This window comes from Plecotus auritus, assembly GCF_963455305.1.
Source record: "Plecotus auritus genome assembly, chromosome: 13".
In the NCBI taxonomy this organism is placed as follows: domain Eukaryota; kingdom Metazoa; phylum Chordata; class Mammalia; order Chiroptera; family Vespertilionidae; genus Plecotus; species Plecotus auritus.
In genome coordinates, this window is record NC_137779.1 from 14,755,170 (window position 1) to 14,775,180 (window position 20,011).

The window sequence follows — 20,011 nt, forward strand, 5'->3', positions numbered from 1 at the left end:
CAGTGGGTAACCAGGAAAATACTATAAGCCAAGTATTAAATGTTTCTTAGATCTACTATTAATAATGTGGAATAAATCAACATAAATAATCCAATCACTTCAAAAAAATTTTTTTTTGCTCTCATCACTTCGGGATTCTTTCTGATCTTATACAGATGCAAAACAATTAGCCATACATTTACCTCATCCCTAAGTGAAGGGTCCCTGTAAGCCACATCAGACAGCAAGGTTACCAAACAGAAGCTGAAGCTCTCTGCAACTGGGAGGACACCTGGAATCCATAAAGACACAAATCAGATCGTCACAAATGAGAGACACTGGGCCACACCTACTGGTCCCCCAATTCAGTAGCTACTTCTCTCATATGGCCTGCCAAGCGACTGGGTTACTGTGGTGAATGCCCTCGCTGAGATGAATCTCAGAATAGATATGGGCCCAACATGTTTGCTGAGAATACTTCTACCTTTTTTAAAAAATATAATGTTTTAGTTCAATAAACTTAAATGTTTCCTGAATCAGTTTGAGATTACATAGCCTTTCGACAGATTCCATTTTTATTCCTGACCTAAATAAGAGTGAGAAATCAGTCTTGATAGTGTATGAGAGACAGAATATGGAAGCTAATTGTCAAATACCTATTACTGCTACTTTAAACTGAATCAAATGCTTGTATTTCCTCTTCTGCTTTATTTTGACAAATGGAGAAAATCCTAATAAGAACTTTCAAAGAGTTTTTCTATTTCTCATAGGATATTAAGCCCTTCTAACTACTGAGCCTCCTAGCAGGGAGGATCTCGGGAGCATAACCTCAAGGTCAAAAAGGGAGCATTATACCCAAAGATCAAAAGCTAAGCAGCACTTCTATCAAGTGTACCTCCAAAACGTTAGTACATCTACTGTGTAGATCCAATCACTATTAAATTTTTAATCAATTTTGAATACTAAACATTTAATCAAGGACAAAGAGCTATCCAGTTTTATGGCCATACTAGAAGCCTGGTGCACAAAATTTGTGCACTTGTTGGAGGGGGGGGCAGTGTTCCCTCAGCCCAGCCTACACCCTCTCGCAGTCTGGGAGCCCTTGGGCCTAAGCTGTCAGTCAGACATCCTTAGCGCAGCCGTGGAGGCAGTAGAGGCTCCTGCCACCACCGCTGTGCTCACCAGCTGTGAACTCGGCTTCTGGCTGAGTGGCGCTCCCCCTGTGGGAGTGTACTGACCACCAGGGGGCAGCTCCTGCATTGAGTATCTGCCCCTTGGTGGTCAGTGAGCATCATAGCGACCAGTTGTTTCACCGTTCATTCGATTTGCACAGTAGCCTTTTATTATATAGGAGGATGTGAAGTACATCGCAGAAGACTGTTACATTTCTACTTTTGCACTTATTTTAACATGCAGCTCTAGGTCAGTGGTCAGCAAACTCATTAGTCAACAGAGCGGCAAACCGCGGCTCGCGAGCCGCCGCAGTTTGCCGACCACTGCTCTAGGTAATTCTCAGACTTGATTGTGCATCAGAATCACCTGGAGGCTTGTTAAACTGCAGACTGACTGCTTCTCAGACCTAGTTCCTTCCTTTCTTTTTTTTTGGAATTGTTATTAAGAGTTTACCCGAGCCAACCTGACGAACATGCCAGGGAAAAGATCTCAAATGCTCCCTGGCCCTAGTTTATAATTCAGGAGCTCTGATGTGGCACTGAGAATCTGCATTTCTGACAAGTTGCCAGGTGACCCTGGTGCTGCTAATACAAAGCCGGCACTTTAAGAACTACTGCTCTAGAGTTTAAAAGCACAAATAATACTGCCTTAATAAAAAATACAAGAGTGAAATGTTACCCAATAATTGGAAATATCTCCAACAATGTTCCCAACAATCTATAATAATAAAAGCATAATATGCTAATTAGACTGGACATCCTTCCAGACGACCTTCCGGATGAAGCCAGGGCTGCGAGGGAAGCCCAGGTCCTGGGTGCCAGAGGGAAGCTGGTGCCGGCAGCTGGGGGAAGGAAGGCCTACTCTTGCATGAATTTCATGCATCCGGCCTCTAGTGTTTCAAATAATGCTAAAACTTCCATTCTAATACCAGTCTATGTATATAGAAGTATATTTGTTTTTAAATAAAATAACAGAAAAATAGAATCAATATCTATTGATATTCGATTTCTTCACAAATTAGATAACAAAGGTGGAATAGATGTTTGACTTTTTAGCAATGCTCTATTTAATTTATAGTCCTTTAAATTCCAGGACACATATATAATTTGGGGTCTGTCAGTTTTAGGCATAGGAGGTCACCAGAAATGATGAAAAGAGGCATACAGGAATACAGAAATCCCTCCAACAAAAGGACAAGGGCCTTCTTTACAGTCACCAACCCCCTGCTGTATCTGAAGGTGGGCCTCAGGCATGCCTCAGAGAGAAATATTACAAGGAAACTTCAGTCTCATGGATCATGAACTCTAAAATGTTAGAGATCTTAAAGCTGATTTGGGGAGTCTTAAGAAATCAGTATACAAGAATATCAGAATTTTAAGCATTTAACACAATGCTTGGCATATAGTGGACCTATGTAAATATTTCAGAAGGGAGAGAGAGAAAAAACAAGGAGGGCGGAAGAATGAAGGGAGGAGAGGGCAGTGGAAGGAAAGAGGGAAAAAGATGGTCTAACTTTTCCTTTGACCGTAAAGAGAGATCAAAATAAAATACAAAATAAAAAGAAATACACATGAATATATTCTACTTCTAAAGGTACAAGTTTAACTGATACTTAGCAACAGCAACAAAGTCATAAAACTATTTATGGTGCCCATGGGGTTGAGTCCTGAATATCCATTTCACCCTTCCTTTTTGGACCAGCAGCAACACAATTTGGAGAACTGCCCGCATTCCAGGAGTGAACCTATTCATCTAAGGGCAATAGAGACTGGTTCAGGGTCAGGCAGGTGAACAATTCTGGCCAATAAGACATGAGAAAAGTTCCTGAAGGTCTCAAAGTTCCTGTTCACTCTCAGAGTGCAATGGAAAGCTGGCTTGCTCAGCCCTGCCCTCTCCCTCCATCAGCCAGGGGCCCTGGACAACAATGGGTAGCACAGCCCCTGTGGCTGCAGGCAGGCAGTTTTCCCACAGCCAGGAGTGGAACCAGCTAGAAGCATCCTAATTGGTGTGTTAGTATAATTAAACACTTGATGATTCTTACAGACAATGCACATATATATTCTTCCTTGCATTCTGGGAAAACATTACTGTTTACAAAATTACCTCTGCCTTTCCGAGCTGTGCTTTCTTCTACCCAATACACTTTTGGAAGACCTTTAAGAAGTCGAAGGAGGTAAGGAACCACAGAATCTTTGTGCTTAAAAACAAAACAAAATAGATCATATTTAATAAAATATGTGACTGGTAGCTTTTTAGCATAGATTAAGACCAAAGGAAAGTATACCCACATCCTAATCATCTCAAAGATGAGTTTTCACATGGCGTCGCACCCTTCCTGTTTCCCACAAGTGCTGAAGGGAAGGGCTAAAACCTGTCCCTCTGGAGATGAGTGCCCAGCCCGGCTCTGACCTCCTCTGGGGGACCAGGCCCCCAGGAGGCCCTCTCCAGAAGAAGTGAACACATTCAAAACTGCCTTCACTAAGAGGTATTCAGACTGCCCCCAAACCCTTCAGTGGGCACCAGGATCACATCCTCTGGACTGGAGAGAAGCTCAAGCTCACTAAACTTGGTGATACTTCCATCGTTCATGGTTGTTGTTTTTTGTGTGTTTTTTTTTGGGGGGGGGGTTGCTTTAATATTCTGCTTCATGTTACTATTCTCGAATTAAGCATGAGACTTTATAGCCATCATTAGCCAATGAAAATGTACTTTCTTCTAGTTTTCACATAGCCAATCAGCATATAACTTCATAGCCTTCCATTACTGACTCTTTTGGTTGTTTCCCTGTATTTACAGATGCTCCAGTTAAAAATTAGGTTAGTGTGCTCCAGAGGAACATCTGATGTTCTAAAATGTTGAAAAAAACATGTGGTGGTTTAATACATGGCTTCAAGTTCTGTGACACTCCCTCCACAGAAAGGTGGAGTTGAATTCACCTTTCCTGGAAAATGGGCTGCCTTAGAGACTTACATATGAGACAGCCTTCCCAGGCTAGGTTAGAGAAAGCAGTGCAGCTTCCACCTCGCTCTCCTTGGACACTAGCCCTTGGATCCCAGACACTATGGTGCAACACAATGACATAGCTCAGGCCACATGGAGAGGCTACATCCATAGAGGTGACCTAGCTGAGAGCCCCAGGTAAGGTCCCAGCCAACAGCCAGGATCAACCCCCAGACATGATGTGAATAAGCCTTCAGGTGATTCCGGCCCCCAACCTTCAAGCCACCCCAGGTGGTGCCAAATGGAGCAAAAACTGACTCTTCTGAGCTCTGTCTACATGAGGGGGGAAAATTGTTGTATTAAGCCACCAAGTTTTGAGGTAGTTTGTTATGCCACAATTGATAACTAAACAGAGAATTTTCTTTGGTGAAAACAAAACAATTTATCCTCTAAAGGACAAAAAGGAGCTGGCTACATCTGTCCAGGATCCTAGTATACTAACAAGCACAAAACTCCAAAGGACCCTGCAAGGCATAGCCCCACCACTATACTGTATATCTGACAGTAATATAAAATACTGATATTGAATGTCAACTGTAATTAAAAATTTTAAAAGAAATATACTTGATAGTCAGGGAATATGTGATACAGAATTCAATTTTATTTTTTTTTTTAAATCCTCACCCAAGGATATTTTTTCCATTGATTTTCAGAGAGAGTGGAAGGGAGAGGGAGAGACAGAGAGAAATACTGATGTGAGAGAGAGAGACATTGATCAGTTGCCTCCCACATGCTGACCACGGATGGGAGCCTGCAACCAAGGTACATGCCCTTGACTGGAATCAAATCCAGGACCCTTCAGTCCATAAGCCAACGCTCTATCCACTGAGTCAAACCAACTAGGGCCAGAATTCACTTTTCAAAAAATATATGTTTGTACTGATTTTAGAGACAGAGGAAGGAAGAGGGAGAGAAACATCTCCGTGAAGGAGAAATACCAATCAGCTGCCTCCCGCATGCACCTCAACCAGGGATAGAGCCCCAAAACCTGGGCATGTGCCCTGACCAGTAATCAAACCAGTGACCTTTTGGTGCACAGAACAACGCTCAACCAACTGAGCCACAATGGCAAGGGCAGAATTCATTTTTTGTATTAAAATATTTTATATCCAGCCCTAGCCAGTTTGGCTCAGTGGATAGAGCATTGGCCTGCAGACCGAAATGAATAGGTCCCAGGTTCAATTCAGGTCAAGGGCACATGCCCGGGTTGTAGGCTCAATCCCCAGTAAGGGGCGTGCAGGAGGCAGTAATCAATGATTCTCTCATCATTGATGTTTCTATCTCTCTCTACCTCTCCCTTCCTCTCTGACATCAATTTTAAAAAAACTATATCAAAAATGTATAATAAAAATGTAGGATTTGCCCTAGCTGGTTTGGCTCCGTGGATAGAGCGTCTGCCTGCTGACTGAAAGATCCCAGGTTCGATTCCCATCAAGGACACATGCCTGGGTTGCAGGCTCGATCCCCAGGTAGGGGGCATGCAGGAGGCAGCCAGTCAATGATTATCTCTCATCATTGATGTTTCTATCTCTCTCTTCCTCACCCTTCCTCTCTGAAAATATATTTTTAAAACACACCAAAAAAAAACCTAAAAAAAATGTAGGATTAAATATATTATTTTGATCTTAAAAAATAAAAGGCACATTAACATGTACTCTAAAACAACTTATATCACAATTTTGAATAAGATAATATTATATCAAAACTATGTCGAAGAATATAGTTTATGATACTCTGAGTCTTATGGATGAGCATTTTACCTGAGACTGAAAATCAAGTCTACTCTAGAGCAGCGGTCGCCAACCTTTCAGACCTCACGGACCACAAGTTGGCGACCGCTGCTCTAGAGGACACACAATTACTTCACAAAGCATTTTAACTAACTTTCTGGCAAATAAGCAAACAAAAAACCTAATTTATTCACATAGTTCAGAAAACAAATTTTGTAAGGTGTACATTAAAATATCTCATTCCCATAGTTTCATCTACTCTGTCCTGCCCACTGCTAACCACTTTTATTAGGCTTGTACGCATTCTTCTAATACTGCTGTAGGTAAACATAAGCAGGTATAAATTAAAATTCTAATCTCCCCCCTCCTTTTATACAGCAGAAACACTTTCAATTTAGTAAAGACTTACCTGAAGATCAGATTCAATGAGAAAAATGCCCAGTGCAATCACTGCATCTCTCCGCCTTTCATCTAATTGGAAGATCCCATGGAAATCTACTGGGCACATACAAAGCAGCTTTTGGACCTAGAAAATGAGACCAAAACACACACCCATAGTTTAAAAATTTATCAACCCACATTCAGAATAAACCAATACCATAAAAGGCAGTGAATTTACATAACCAATAAGTCAGTTTTTCCAATTTTCCAAAAGATCATAAAAAAGGACATCCCCAGCTTCTAAAATTATCGTACATGTGCCCCCAAAACACACAACACTGAGGAACCTGGGAGGAGGGCTACAATGATGTATAAACAGAGGAGGTAAAGCACAACAGCTAATAGTTGACACCTGCACTTTGGTGTCAGGACAGCCCACAGTCCCCACTTCCCAGGGGTGCTGATAAGCAGGTTACCCAAACCTACCTACAGGCACAGTGCCTCTCCTTGAGGCTCTTTAAAAATCAAATGTGTGTAAAGCTCTTAAGACTGTGCACAGCATAAAGTAAGTGCTCAATAAACAATACCTATTGTTACTGGATATGCCATAATAGTGGCTAGCAGAAGGCAAGCAGGCAATAAATCAGCAACTTACTAAATAAATGGAAAAATTGAAATTATCTTCAAAATTACTGTTGTAAACAGTAAGTATCAGACATTAAGCATGTATTATAAATAGGAAAAAAGATTATCTCAATCTTGAAAATCTCTGCCACAAGCAGCTCTTGAACAGAGCATTAACACATACCAGGAGGCGCTAACCTTGCGGTTCAGGCCACAGACCCAAAGAACAGTCACTGACATTCATATGATCCTGGTGGGTTGTTTTTCTGTTTGTTTTAAATTCACCTTTATTGTTGAAAGCATTACAGATGTCCGCTTTTTCCCCCCATTAACCTCCTTCCTCCCACCCCCTCGGCAGCCCCCTCCCCAGACCTCCACTGCACTACTGTCTGTGTTCTTTGATTATGCATATGCTGATAGGATGTTTTAATGGCTAAGGAAAGTGTAGTGCTTGATATTTACCCTGAAAATGCATCAATCAATTTCCATTTTTAAAAAGAAAGCAAACTTTTTGTTTGCTTGGATTTTAAAAGCATTACTATAAGGGGGCAACACAAGCTTGAAAGAAAAGCACCTTCTAATCTGAAGAGAGCCAATAGTCTTTGTCCTAGCAATGTTCCTTCTAGGAATGATTGTAAAGAAATAATTAGAGCCCTAGCTGATTTGGCTTAGTGGATAGAGCATCACAGGTCACAGGTTCAATTCCAGTCAAGGGCACATGCCTGGGTTGCAGGCTTGATTCCCAGTAAGGGGGCATGCAGGAGGCAGCCAAATAAATGATTCTCTCTCTTCATTGATATATCTCTCTCTCGCTCCCTCTCCCTTTCCCTTCCACTCTGAAATCAATAAAGATATATTAAAAAAATAATAATTAGAGCCGTAACCGGTTTGGCTCAGTGGATAGAGCGGCGGCCTGCAGACTGAAAGGTCCGAGGTTCGATTCCGGTCAAGGGCATGTACCTTGGTTGCGGGCACATCCCCAGTAGGAGGTGTGCAAGAGGCAGCTGATCGATGTTTCTCTCTCATCGATGTTTCTAACTCTCTATCCCTCTCTCTTCCTCTCTGTAAGAAATCAATAAAATATATATTTTAAAAAATAAATAAAAAAATAATAATAATTAGAAACAATGTTGTAAATAGTAACTGAAAATCAGAAATAATCTATTTAACATTAGGAGACTAAATGATTTAATCAATTGATAAAATATTAGGTTGAATCATATGAAATAACTGATATTCAAAACATTTTTGAACTACAAAAACAAAACTTTCATAAAGTTTAACCTAATACTACAGACATTAAAAATAGTGTTTTTCTGCCCTAGCTGGTTTGGCTCAGTGGATACAGCATCGGCCTGAGGACCGAAGGGTCCAGGATTCAGTTCCGTCAAGGGCACGCACCTCGATTGCAGGCTCCTCCCCAGCCCAGGCCCTGGTCAGGGCATGTGCAGGAGACAACCAATTGATGTGTTTCTCTCACATCGATATTTCTCTGGCTTTCCCACTCTCTTCCAATCTCTCTAAACATCAATGGAAAAATATCTTCAGGCGAAGAGTAAAATAAATAAATAAGAATAGTGTTTTTCTAAAAATAAGCAATGACAGAACAATACTCTAAATGTTCTATAAAATCACAAGAGAAATTATCTGAATTACCATATACAGAAAAAAATACTGTTAAAAAATATATCAAAATGTTAATAGTTGTTTTTTTTTTGCTTTGTGTGGTTTTTTTTATAGCAACTGCCACAGGCTCTCTCTGCTGGGTGGAGGGACTGGCCCATTACTTTCTTTTTTTTATTATTCTTTATTGTTTAAAGTATTACATAAGTCTCCTTTTTCCCCCATTGACCTCTCTCTCCCCAGCTGCCCCCACCCCCTTGTGTTTTTTTTAATGGTTTAATTTTGTTTTTATTTTATTGATTTCAGAGAGAAGGAGAGGGAGAGATAGAAACATCAATGATGACAGAGAATTGATCGGCTGCCTCCTGCACAACCCCTACTGGGGAGCGAGCCTGAAACCCAGGCATGTGCCCAGACTGGGAATTGAACTGTGACTTACTGGTTCATAGGATGACACTCAACCACTGAGCCACACTGGATGGGCATCAAAATGTTAATAGTTTTGAGAGGCAGGATGAGCAGTGGTTTTACATTTCTTCTTTGTGCTGTTTCATATTTGCCAAAATATGTTCTAGGGCAGGGGTCGGAAAACTTTAAAAAATGCTAGATTATGCCCTAGCTCAGTGGTCGGCAAACCGCGGCTCACAATTGAAACTTCATGGCCCATGCGCAGAAGTCGGTTTTTGGCCTGGGCGAGTCTATTTTGAAGAAGTGGTTCTAACGCCGAGCCACACTTAAGAGGCCAAAGAGCCGCATGTGGCTCGCGAGCCGCAGTTTGCCGACCACTGTTCTAGGGGAAAATATTACTTACGTAGTCAGGATAAACATCCAATAAGTTAAAATAAAAAAGATATATATATTGGGGGGGGGGGGAGAAATCCATGCTGTTTTTAAAAATAAATGTTCAGGAAAAAGAGCATAAAGTAATAACAAGAAAGAAACAGAAATGCTAAATTCCTGCTTTTCTTTAGTGTTCCTTCACAACCACTGGGGAAAACAGAAAGAGCTGCTGACCAACCACAATAAAGGGATCATTCAGAGGCCCCAGCCACTTTCACCAGAGAATCATGTTATCTTGACAGAAAGAGTAAAGTCTCTCAAGAAACATCCCTGTAAATGAGATGGAAAGAAGGTAGGTTCCTATCAAAATGAGTCAGTGTGATGCAAACAATGTTGATTAATAAATCAACAGGTAACCAAAGAGAAGAGTCTGGGGCCCTGTCGAAGTCCATGTACTTTGACCTGTCCTGTGCAATACTTAATCAACACACAGAAGACACACCGGGCCTCAGATCTAATGTGCTAGAAGACAGAATGGAGACTCAGAAACTCGTCAAAACTGGCACAACCTCACCATTAAATATGGAAAAGATGTAATCATACAAAAAAAGATAACTTGCCCAGCAGGTGTGGCTCAGAGGTTGAGCATCGACCGATGAACCAGGAGGTCAGGATTCAAAGTCAGGGAACATGCCTGGGTTGTGGGCTCGATCCCCAGTGGGGTGGCATGCAAGAGGCAGCTGATCGGTGTTTCTATATCTCTCTCCCTCTCCCTTCCTCTCTCTAAAAAATCATTAAAAATATTTTTTTAAAAACCTTTTAAAAAGAAGGATAACGGCCCTGACCGGTTTGGCTCAGTGGATAGAGCGTCAGCCTGCGGACTGAGGGGTCCCAGGTTCGATTCCGGTCAAGGGCATGTACCTTGGTTGCGGGCACATCTCCAGTAGGAGGTGTGCAGGAGGCAGCTGATTGATGTTTCTCTCTCATCGATGTTTCTAACTCTATCCCTCTCTCTTTCACTCTGTAAAAAATCAATAAAATATATTTAAAAAAAAAAAAAGGATAACGTGTCAATATTTCCACACGACACACACATATGACGTTTAAAATGTTAAATATTGCCCTAGCTGGTTTGGCTCAGTGGATAGAGCGTCGGCCTGCAGACCAAAGGGTCCCAGGTTCAATTCTGGTCAAGGGCACATGCCAGGGGTTGCGGGCTTGGTCCCCAGTAGGGGGCATGCAGGAGGCAGCCGATCAATGGTTCTCTCTCATCATTGATGTTTCTATCTCTCTCTCTCCCTCTCCCTTCCTCTCTGAAATCAATAAAAATGTATTTAAAAAATAAAATAAATAAAATGTTAAATATTTTTGCTTTCAGTCCCTTTCTCTGTCCCTAGAGACTGCTTTGGGGGCAGGGTAAGGATTGTTTTGTTTTTCTGTTGTATATAAATAAATCTAATCTTGACAATTTTTAGGATAGTGAATTGCCCATGGACTTTAGAGTTAGACCCAGAGTCACATGCAGGCTCTGGCACAGCCCACTTGAGTGACACACTGATCCTTAGCTTCCCTGTCTATACAACAGTCCTCATGGAGCTAAATGAGACCTGAACTCAGGACTCACTTCACAGTACATGATAAACATTGTCCATGCTACTGCTCTTCAATGAAGTCCTTCAAATGCCTTATGTAAAAGTTAATCAGCCCTGGTGGGTGTGGCTCGGTTGACAGGAGTGTCATCCAGTATTGTGGGTTTGAATCCCAGTCAGGGCACATGCTTTAGGTTGTGGGTTCTATCTAATTCGGGGTGTGTGGGGGGAGACAACGGATGTTTCTCACTCACACTGATATTTCTCTCCTCCTCCTTTGCTTCTTCCTCCTCCTCCTCCTTCTTCCTCCCTCCCTCTCTCCCTCCCTCCCTCCTTCCCTCCCTTTCTCTCTCTCTCTCTCTCTCTCTCTCTCTCTCTCTCTCTCTCTCTGCCTTTCCCTCTCTGTAAACATCAATAAAAATGTCCTCTGTTGAGGATAAAAAACAAGCTGATCAAGTCAATATGCCTTTAACGCATTTATTTATTATCTACTGAGCACCTATTTCATGGGAGGTGCTGCCTTGAGTACTGTGGGTGTAGAGTAAGCCAGGAAGACTGGGCCCTGCTCTCATTCTAGACTTGAACAGACAAACCAGGTGAACATCAGATGCGACAGGCTAAAAACAAATATAAATTTAAAATAAGAAGTTTAATTCTCCCTGTTGAAATAAGGGAAACCATTCCTCTTTCCTCCTTTTTCTTTGTTCATTTACATTTAAAATTCACCACTTCACATTTCTGTGAAATGTACATAGATCCTTTTGAAGACTAGATTAGCAATTTGTAAGCTTGATGACCCGGGAATGTCTTTCTCCAGAACCTGAAAGCCATCTCTTTGGAATGTAAATATCAAGGGAGATAGCAACCCTATCTCCCAGTTTCTGGGAGGGTAGGAGCCTAATTTCAGTGGGCTCCTTGCTCCAAGTTGCAAAACAACCTTCTATTATAAAAATGTGTAGAAGTTTGGCCTTGGCTGGTGTGGCTCAGTTGGTTGAAGCATCGTCCCAAAGGTGGAGGATTTGATTCCTGGTCAGGGCACATACCCAGGTTGTGGGGTGCGTACTGGAGACAACTCATTAATGTTTCCTCCCCATTCCCCTCTCTCTTTCTCATCAATAAAATAAAATAATATATCCTCGGGTGAAGATTTTTTTTAAAGTTTGTTTTTCTTCTGATTAAAGCCAATTAGCTAACACAGATCGTCATACCAATTATAAGGTAAATGAACTATGTGTGACAAATATTGCTGTCAAGTCCCCTTAGTGAGGACTAGTTTTTTTATTTGTGTGTGGGTTTCTTTTATATTTTTAAATTGATTTCAGAGAGGAAGGGAGAGGAAGAGGGAGAGAGAGAGATACTAGCAGAAACATCAATGATGAGAGAGAATCACTGATCAACTGCCTCCTGCACACCCCCTACTGGGGGATGGAGCCCACAACCCGGGCCTGTGCTCTTGACTGGAATCAAACCTGGGACCCTTCAGTCCCCAGGCCGACGCTCTATCCACTGAGCCAAACCAGCTGGCCTGCCTTCTAGTCTTACTTACTGCCCAAGCTTCACTCTGACTAGTGTGGCAGGTTCTCTTCTCAATCCAGCCCTCCCCTATTTGGGGGGGCTGGTGCCAGCCCATCCTGGCAGTTGTCCCAGAGGGCAGAGGCAAACCCCAAGATCTCCTCCTCTATATCAAATGTAAGAAATGGATTTCTCCTCACAGAGCATGTGTTCTGGATGTAAGTAAGGTATTTGGGTCAAGATTAAGCTATAATAATAGCATTACAAGCTGGCTAATTAAGCAATTCTTTTAAAAGCATACAATTTTTGTTATCTGAAACCTCTGGGAATAGTCTTTCTAAAGAAACAAAATTCCCTGAGAATTGAAGATTGAAGCTTTAAGTATTAGTGGTACTTTGTTAAAAACATTTTAAAAAATATTCTTTCTCAAAGGTACTGAACCATTCCTGCCCGGTATTGCTCAGTTGGTTTCGGGTTTGATACCTGGTCAGTTACATGCAGAAGGTGACCAATCGATGTTCTCTCTCACATTGATGTCTGTCTGTCTGTTTCCCCCACAACCCACGTCATTCTCTTCTCTAAAATGTCCATGTATTGATGAAGGGATAAATAAAATGTGGTATATGCATAGAATAGAATATTGTCCATAAATAAAAAATGAAATAGTGATACATGCTACAGCATGGATGAACCTTGAAAACATTATGCTAAGTGAAAAAAGTCAGTCACAAAGGACCACATATTGTATGATTCCATTTATCAGCAGATAGAGCATCAACTGCAGACTGAAGGGTTCCGAGTTCGATTCCGGTCAAGGACACATGACCGGGTTGCAGGCTTGATCTCCAGTAGGGGGCGTGCAGGAGGCAGTCAATCAATAATTCTCTCTCATCATTGATGTTTCTATCTCCCTCTCCCTTCCTTTCTGAAATCAATAAGGCTTCCAGACCAGCTCTAAATAAAATGTCCAGAATAGGCAAAACTACAGAGACAGAAAGTAAATTAGAGGTTGCCCTGCCTAGAGCTAGGGACTGAGAAGGCAACAATTCAGGGGAACAGGGTTTCTTTGGGGAGTAATAAAAATGTACTAAAATTTATTGTTGTGATGGATGTACAACTCATAGAGAGAAAATGAAAAAGACTTAACAGAACACAGGAGAAATCAACAGATCCACAATTATTTTTGGCAACTTCAGCATTCCTCTCTTAGTAGTTGATAGAATAAATAGATGAACAATCAGTAAGGTTATTGAAAACCTGAAAAACCTTCTTGACCTTACTGGTATCTATAGAAAATGCCACTTAACAAAAGCAAAATACACATTCTTTTCAAGTACAACTGGAAAATTCACCAAGTTATATCTTACATATATTGTATCATAAGACAAATCTCAATAAAATTGGAATCAGAGGATGTTTTCTGACTGCAAAAGAATAAAATTAGAAATCAACAACAGGAAAAAAAATCTATAAATCCTCCAAATGTTTGGGAACTAAATAATATGCTTCTATATACCTCAGAATCAAAAAAAGAAATTGTAAGAAAAATATTTTGAACAGAAGAAAAAAGAAAACACATCTTACAAAATTTTTGTGGAATGCTGCTAAAAGCAGTATTTGGAGGGAAATTTACATCTTTAAACGCTTATATTAGAAAAGAACAAAGATCGAAATGCCTATTATCCTATAATTATATAACTGTAATTATAAGTTCCCCAAAAGATCTAAGGGACTATTTAATCCTAAGTAAGAAAAAAAAATCTACTAGACAGGCGCTTTAACCAACTAAGAAAAAAAATCTAGGAAAACAATACCTAACATTCATACGAAATGTAATATTCACAAATCTATTTAAAGTGTTCTTAAAATAGTTCCATCTCTATTCTAATCACTATTGACATTTTTACTTATTATTAACATTTTAAATTATTTTTTTAATTTTACTGATTTTTTTACAGAGAGGAAGGGAGAGGGATAGAGAGCTAGAAACATCGACGAGAGAGAAACATTGATCAGCTGAATCCTACCCTCTCTCCACTGGGGATGTGCCCACAACCAAGGTACATGCCCTTGACCAGAATCAAACCTGGGACCCTTGAGTCTGCAGGCCGATGCTCTCTCCACTGAGCCAAACCGTCCAGGGCAACATTTTAAATTCTTCACCAATCCCCTAAAAGCTATAAAATGATTACGTTGTTTTTAGGATAAAGATGAAAATCATTTCCATCACGTGCCCTGGGTGATAGAGCCCTGCCCACCTCCTCAGCCTATTTTTGTGCCCCCTACCTCCCTAAGCTGCAACCACTGTAGCCTTTCTTAAAGCCATCAAAAGAGCAAAATATTTTCCTACCTCTGGGCCTTGCACAAGCTGTACCCTCTACTAGGAGTATTCTTTTCTAAACACTTCGTTGGCTAACTTCTACTCATCCTTTCCCAAAGTTTAAAATCTTCCCTGATATCCACATAAATCAGGACCCCATTTTATCTCTCCTCACACCCATTTACCTTTTTTAAAAAATTGAGACAAAACTCACCGACACCATTTACTTTTGCTTTGTGACACTTGTTACCATTTTAGATTCTATTTACTTGCAATTTTTTGTTTAATGCTTTTTTTGTCTGTCTCTCTCCATGGTAAACTCCATGACAGCAAGACCATGTCTATTTATGCATCCCTCTAATGGGCCTCTTCAGAGCCGAGCACAGAGGTTGGCACACAGCAAGCACTCAAAGATTTATTATATGAATGAATGAATGAATGTCACCATCTTTTGCTGTTATATTGGTATAACTCCTGAATCCAGGCTTCCACACCAGCTCTAAAAACAAAAACATTGAGGAAAACAGAAAGGCTTTAGCAGCAAAGATAGAGCCTCTCAGAACTCAATAAATAAATGTGAGTAAGAACTGAGGATTTTTCCTCAACCCTATATTTATGTATCAGTTTATCACACAAATAAAAGTAGTATTCTGGTTGGTTTGGCGCTGTTCAAAAAAGGCCAGGGATTTTTCCTAAATGCCAAGTTACAAGACAGAAGCAAATACAAAAACAAATAAATATATAAATAAGACTGTCAGGAAAATGAAGTGCATAGATAAATTTCAGCAATTAGAATCAACAACATGAATAGCTGCTGGTGAAAGGGACTGAAAGCAACCACTGGGTACAAACGGCAAACACAGACAGCAGAAAAGAGAATCTGCAGTAGAGTCAGAAATAGAACATTTCTGCCCTCTGGGGGAGCAAACAGCTAGTGATGCATCAATTCTGAGACTCTCTAAGGCCATCGATATCAACAATCCAGCCATAATAATCTTAATACACATCACTCTCAGGCCCTGAAACATTCAAGGGCTCTTACCTGTCTCATCAGTTAAACCCAAACTCTGAGTCTGGGACTGCATATCGCCTTTCTTCTCCAGTCTCATCTCCACTCTTCGCTTTAAATACACTGTTTCTGCTGACCCTGTTGTTCCGTAAGCCTTCCCTACTTAGCATCTCAGAGCAAAGTAACCTCCCAGCAAGAGCCTACAACCTTTTCACTTTTAGAGCACATTTCACTTTTTTTACCGTGCATTATATTTTTCACATACCCGTCCAGAGCCATGGAGAAAAGGTTCTGCTCCCCGCCCCCCCACCGCCCCACAAATTATACTTACACCCCAGCAAAGTGTGAAACAGCTAAATATCCTCCCAGGGGATTTTTATTAAAAAGTCACTTAATGCGCCCTAGCCGGTTTTGCTCAGTGGTTGGAACGTCGGCCCGTGGACTGAAGGGTTGCAAGTTCAATTCTGCATGTACCTGGGTTTCAGGTTCATTCCTTGCCCCTGTCAGGGCGTGCAGGGGGGAGGGGGGCGGAGGGAAGGCAGCCGCCATAGATGTTTCTCTCTCTTTCTCCCCGCCTTGCCAACCTTCTGAAAAGCAAGGGAGAAAATATCTTCAGGTGATGATTTTTTTTTAAAAGAGAAAAGACCATTAAGTGAGTACAGCTATATATGGTTAAAGACTGAAAAGGTATTCTAAGAAATGAAAGTTCTGATGAGTTATTATGGGCTGAATTGTGCCCCGTTCCCAAATTCACATATTGAAGTCCTACTCATTCAGGTACCTCAGAATGTGACTGTATTTGGACAGGAGTGTAATTAAGTTAAAATGAGGGTGGGCTAGTCCTATCAATCTAACTAGTGTTCTTAGAAGATGAGATTAGGACACAGACAGGAACAGAGAAGACTATGAAGACACAGAGAGAAGACGGCCATACAAGCCAAAGAAAGAGGCCTCAAAAGAAACTAACACTGCTGACATCTTCATCTGTGATTTCTAGCCTTTTTTTTTTTTCCTGTGGAAAAAAATTAACTTCTGTTGTGTAAGCCACCATGGTACTTTGTTATGGCAACCCTAGCAAACAAACAGTTAATGTGGCATGTTTACAGGTAAAGATTTTTTTCTTCCAATTTCTTCCTAAAATATTTTAGTCTTAATAACAATGATTATAGTTCTAGCAGCGTGATACCCTTTGCCGATGCTCATTCTCTCTCCTCTCCTCTCACTCCATGGAGGCTTCTTTTTAACATGGCCTCACAAAGGCAAGGGAGTAAAGATGGAAATTTTTCAGTTGCATGATGCTGAAAAAATACCATTATTTTTATTCCATGGCAGACCACTCTAAAGGACAGACTGGATAACCATGAACTCCAGAAAGCCCACTGCCCTCAGCATCTGGCCACACATTCCTCCAAGTATAGATAATAGTTCACTAGTTAGCTAAGACTACCTCGAGATTCTGGCATTCTAACTGAAGAAAAGAGAGGATATTTTAGGACACGGGAAAGGACTCTGGCCAAAGCCTCCTGCGGGTGAGAAGAGGAATGGAAGGGCAAGAAATGCTGCCTACTCTGCAGCTCTACCCAGAACTCTCCGTGCCCCAGCGTTTGGGGTGCATTAGTATGTCACAGTACAGAAGAGGAGAGGTAGAAACAAGTCACCTGATTTCCTGGACACAGAGAAGTATAACCAGGCAGAGCCAGGAGGAAGCTTGGCAGAGGCAGTTCAACAACATTATGAAGACTGGCAAGAACAAGGAAAGCAGAGCAAGACAGGCAGGCATATAAATTCAGAGAGAGGGAGTCTGGAAGCCAACCCGACGTGGAGTATGTGGAGATTCCAGTGTAGATGGGACTTCTTTTCTTCTCTTATTTTTTTCCCTTTCACTTTTCACCCAGTGTGGAGAGAGTTGAGGACTAAGTGGAACATGGTCTAGAGGGCTTCACTGAGGGCGTCCTCAGAGTTGGATGTAATCCTGGGGGTGGGACTCAGGGCTGAGGCTCCAGTCTTACAGGCAGCCTAGCAGGAAAAGGTCAAAGCTCAGATATGGATCAGAGAATAGATGCCCAGGGCTCTTGGGTTTGGCTCTCTGAACATGGCAGGAATCTGATCACCAGACCTGGGATACAAGAGAAGATGGAGGACTTGCAGGAAGTCTGACTTGCTGTTGGTCACCTGAGCGACTAAATTAGGACTGTTCCTTATTTACCTGCCCTAGCATATACCAGTTAATAGGAAGTGCTCAATAAATGTTTTCTGAATGAAAGAATGAATTAAGTAATTAAACAAAAAAATAAAACCCACTTGGTTTCACAGCCTGGGATTAGGGTGGAGTAAGTAAACACACTGTGGCTTATAGAGGACAAAGACAGGACAAGTTATGTCCTTAATGTGCCGCAGGTGCCGTTAAAGGCATGTCAGGGCTACCTGAGTTACCAAGTCTGAGCTGAGATGTCAAGTCTAGTTCAGAAAACTTAAGTCTTTCTTGGCCCTGGCCTGGTAACTCCGTTGGTTGAGCATCAACCCGATATGCCAAGGTTGTGGGTTTGATCTCTGGTCAGGGCACACATACAAGAAGCAACCAATGAATACATCAGTAAGTGGAATCACAAATCAGTGTTTCTCTCTCTCAAATCAATAAATTAAAACTCAACCTTCCTCAGGTCAATCCTATCTGGACTAAACCTTTCTCAGTCCAATTCCTTCTCTCTGGAAAAAGGAGAAGAGGAAAAATAGAAACAAAAAATTATAGAGAGAGATTTGTCAATACTGGTCTCTCCCATTAAGCCTCCATCTTGATTATCCCAAATGAGTACTCAGAAATTCCTTTGTTCTTAAGAACCTCAAGAATCTTTTACTTAGGAATGCTAAGGGCTTCTTTTTGATAGTTGTAGGGTAGGAAAACGTAGTAAGCAAATACTACAAAACTGAATAGTCAACACTGTTCTTCCCCTACTGTCAGACAATTCTCTTTCCACTTGCCAGAAAGCTACGTGGGGAAGAGAGAACCCCATCCCTTCAACACCAACACACGAATGAGTCTCATCACACACTGGTAGGGGAAGAACGCTTACATTTACTTACTGTTCACTACTCTGTGCAAGGCACTTTAGGCCTGAACTCATTTAATCCTCAAGAACCACTTCATTTCAGAGATAAGGAAACGGGCGCTGAGAGTTGAAGTCACTTGTCTAAGACAATGCATAGTGAGTGAGTGCAGGGACCGAACTTAGGTCTGACTGAAATCCACGTTCTTTCCACCATCCCAGGCACACCTTTGAGTTGCCTTTCACCTTTCTCCCAAGATAAGGATTGCTCTGGCATAAGTTCTTTTTCCTCTGAAGCAATCCCCAGTTCAAGCCTCTGCCCGCTGACAGTTCACTCCCGCTTCCCTGCCACTGTAACACACCATCTTTTACCCAACCTAAGGCCCCCTCTAGTGTCACAGAAAAACAATGCGCAGTAGATTTGCATTTCAGAAAGCACTTTCAGATACACTAGTCATCTGCCCTTCACGACAATCCCGTGAAGCGGGCAACGCAGGTGAAAGCACCCCCATTTTACAAGAAAGGCATCTCTCCAAAGTCACGGGATAAAAAGCAGGGACAGTCGGGAGCAGAGACCCAGATTTTAACTCTGGTCCTTTAACTCTTGCCACGGCTCCTCACTGCCGCCCCCGCCCCAGCGATGTCACAAGGTGCCCCCTCAGTTCGAACCCCGGCCTGTATTTCACACGTCCCTCCCACGCCCACCCACCGCAGCGCCCCCGCCTCTGCTTCCACACGGCCCACTCCCCCTCCACCCCGTCTCTTTCCAACCCCCTCCGCCCACACACCACCTCCGCTCACGAGACGCAGTACGCGACCCCCTTCTCGGCCTCCTGCAGACCCTCGCCCAGCCCCCCACCCCCATTGGCGCCCCAGTCCCCTCCTGTCAGCCTGCGGCCGGGTCGGCCCAGGCTACCTTCTCCAAGGATGCAGGTCTCTGCACGGCCAGGGAGCGGGCCAATGACAGGACCGTGTTGAAATAGAAACCCCGCGAGGCGCTGGAGCCGGAGCCGGAGCCGGAACCGCAGCTGGAGCCGCCGCCTCCCCGGGCCGCCGCCGCCGCCGCCATCATCACGCGCACAGCGGCGCAGCCCGCCGGCTTCCCGCACCGGCCCGCGAACGCCGGAGCTCACCACGCAGGCGCGGCCGCATCCGGCTTCCCCACCACGTGACCTCTCTGTTGCCGAAACTTGTTGGGGCGTGGCCGTGGGCGGTCCCACCACTAGAGGGGGGAGAAAAGCCTTGCA

General features: G+C 42.4%; 2 protein-coding genes across 2 annotated transcripts in view; one reads left to right on the forward strand and one right to left on the reverse strand.

The window, feature by feature from the left end:
- Window positions 1–19,927, reverse strand: part of PI4KA (phosphatidylinositol 4-kinase alpha) — a 94,817-nt gene extending 74,890 nt beyond the window's left edge. The window contains exons 1-4 of the mRNA XM_080650685.1: window positions 19,681–19,927; window positions 6,292–6,408; window positions 3,256–3,349; window positions 183–271 (exon numbers count right to left, since the gene is read on the reverse strand). Of these exons, the coding sequence (XP_080506811.1) occupies window positions 183–271; window positions 3,256–3,349; window positions 6,292–6,408; window positions 19,681–19,836 (456 nt within the window). The 5' untranslated portion in view covers window positions 19,837–19,927. The remainder of the gene's footprint in view (window positions 1–182; window positions 272–3,255; window positions 3,350–6,291; window positions 6,409–19,680) is intronic.
- Window positions 1–20,011, forward strand: part of LOC308238408 (coiled-coil domain-containing protein 74B-like) — a 508,084-nt gene that overhangs the window by 304,606 nt on the left and 183,467 nt on the right. The gene's annotated exons all lie outside the window — the stretch shown is intronic.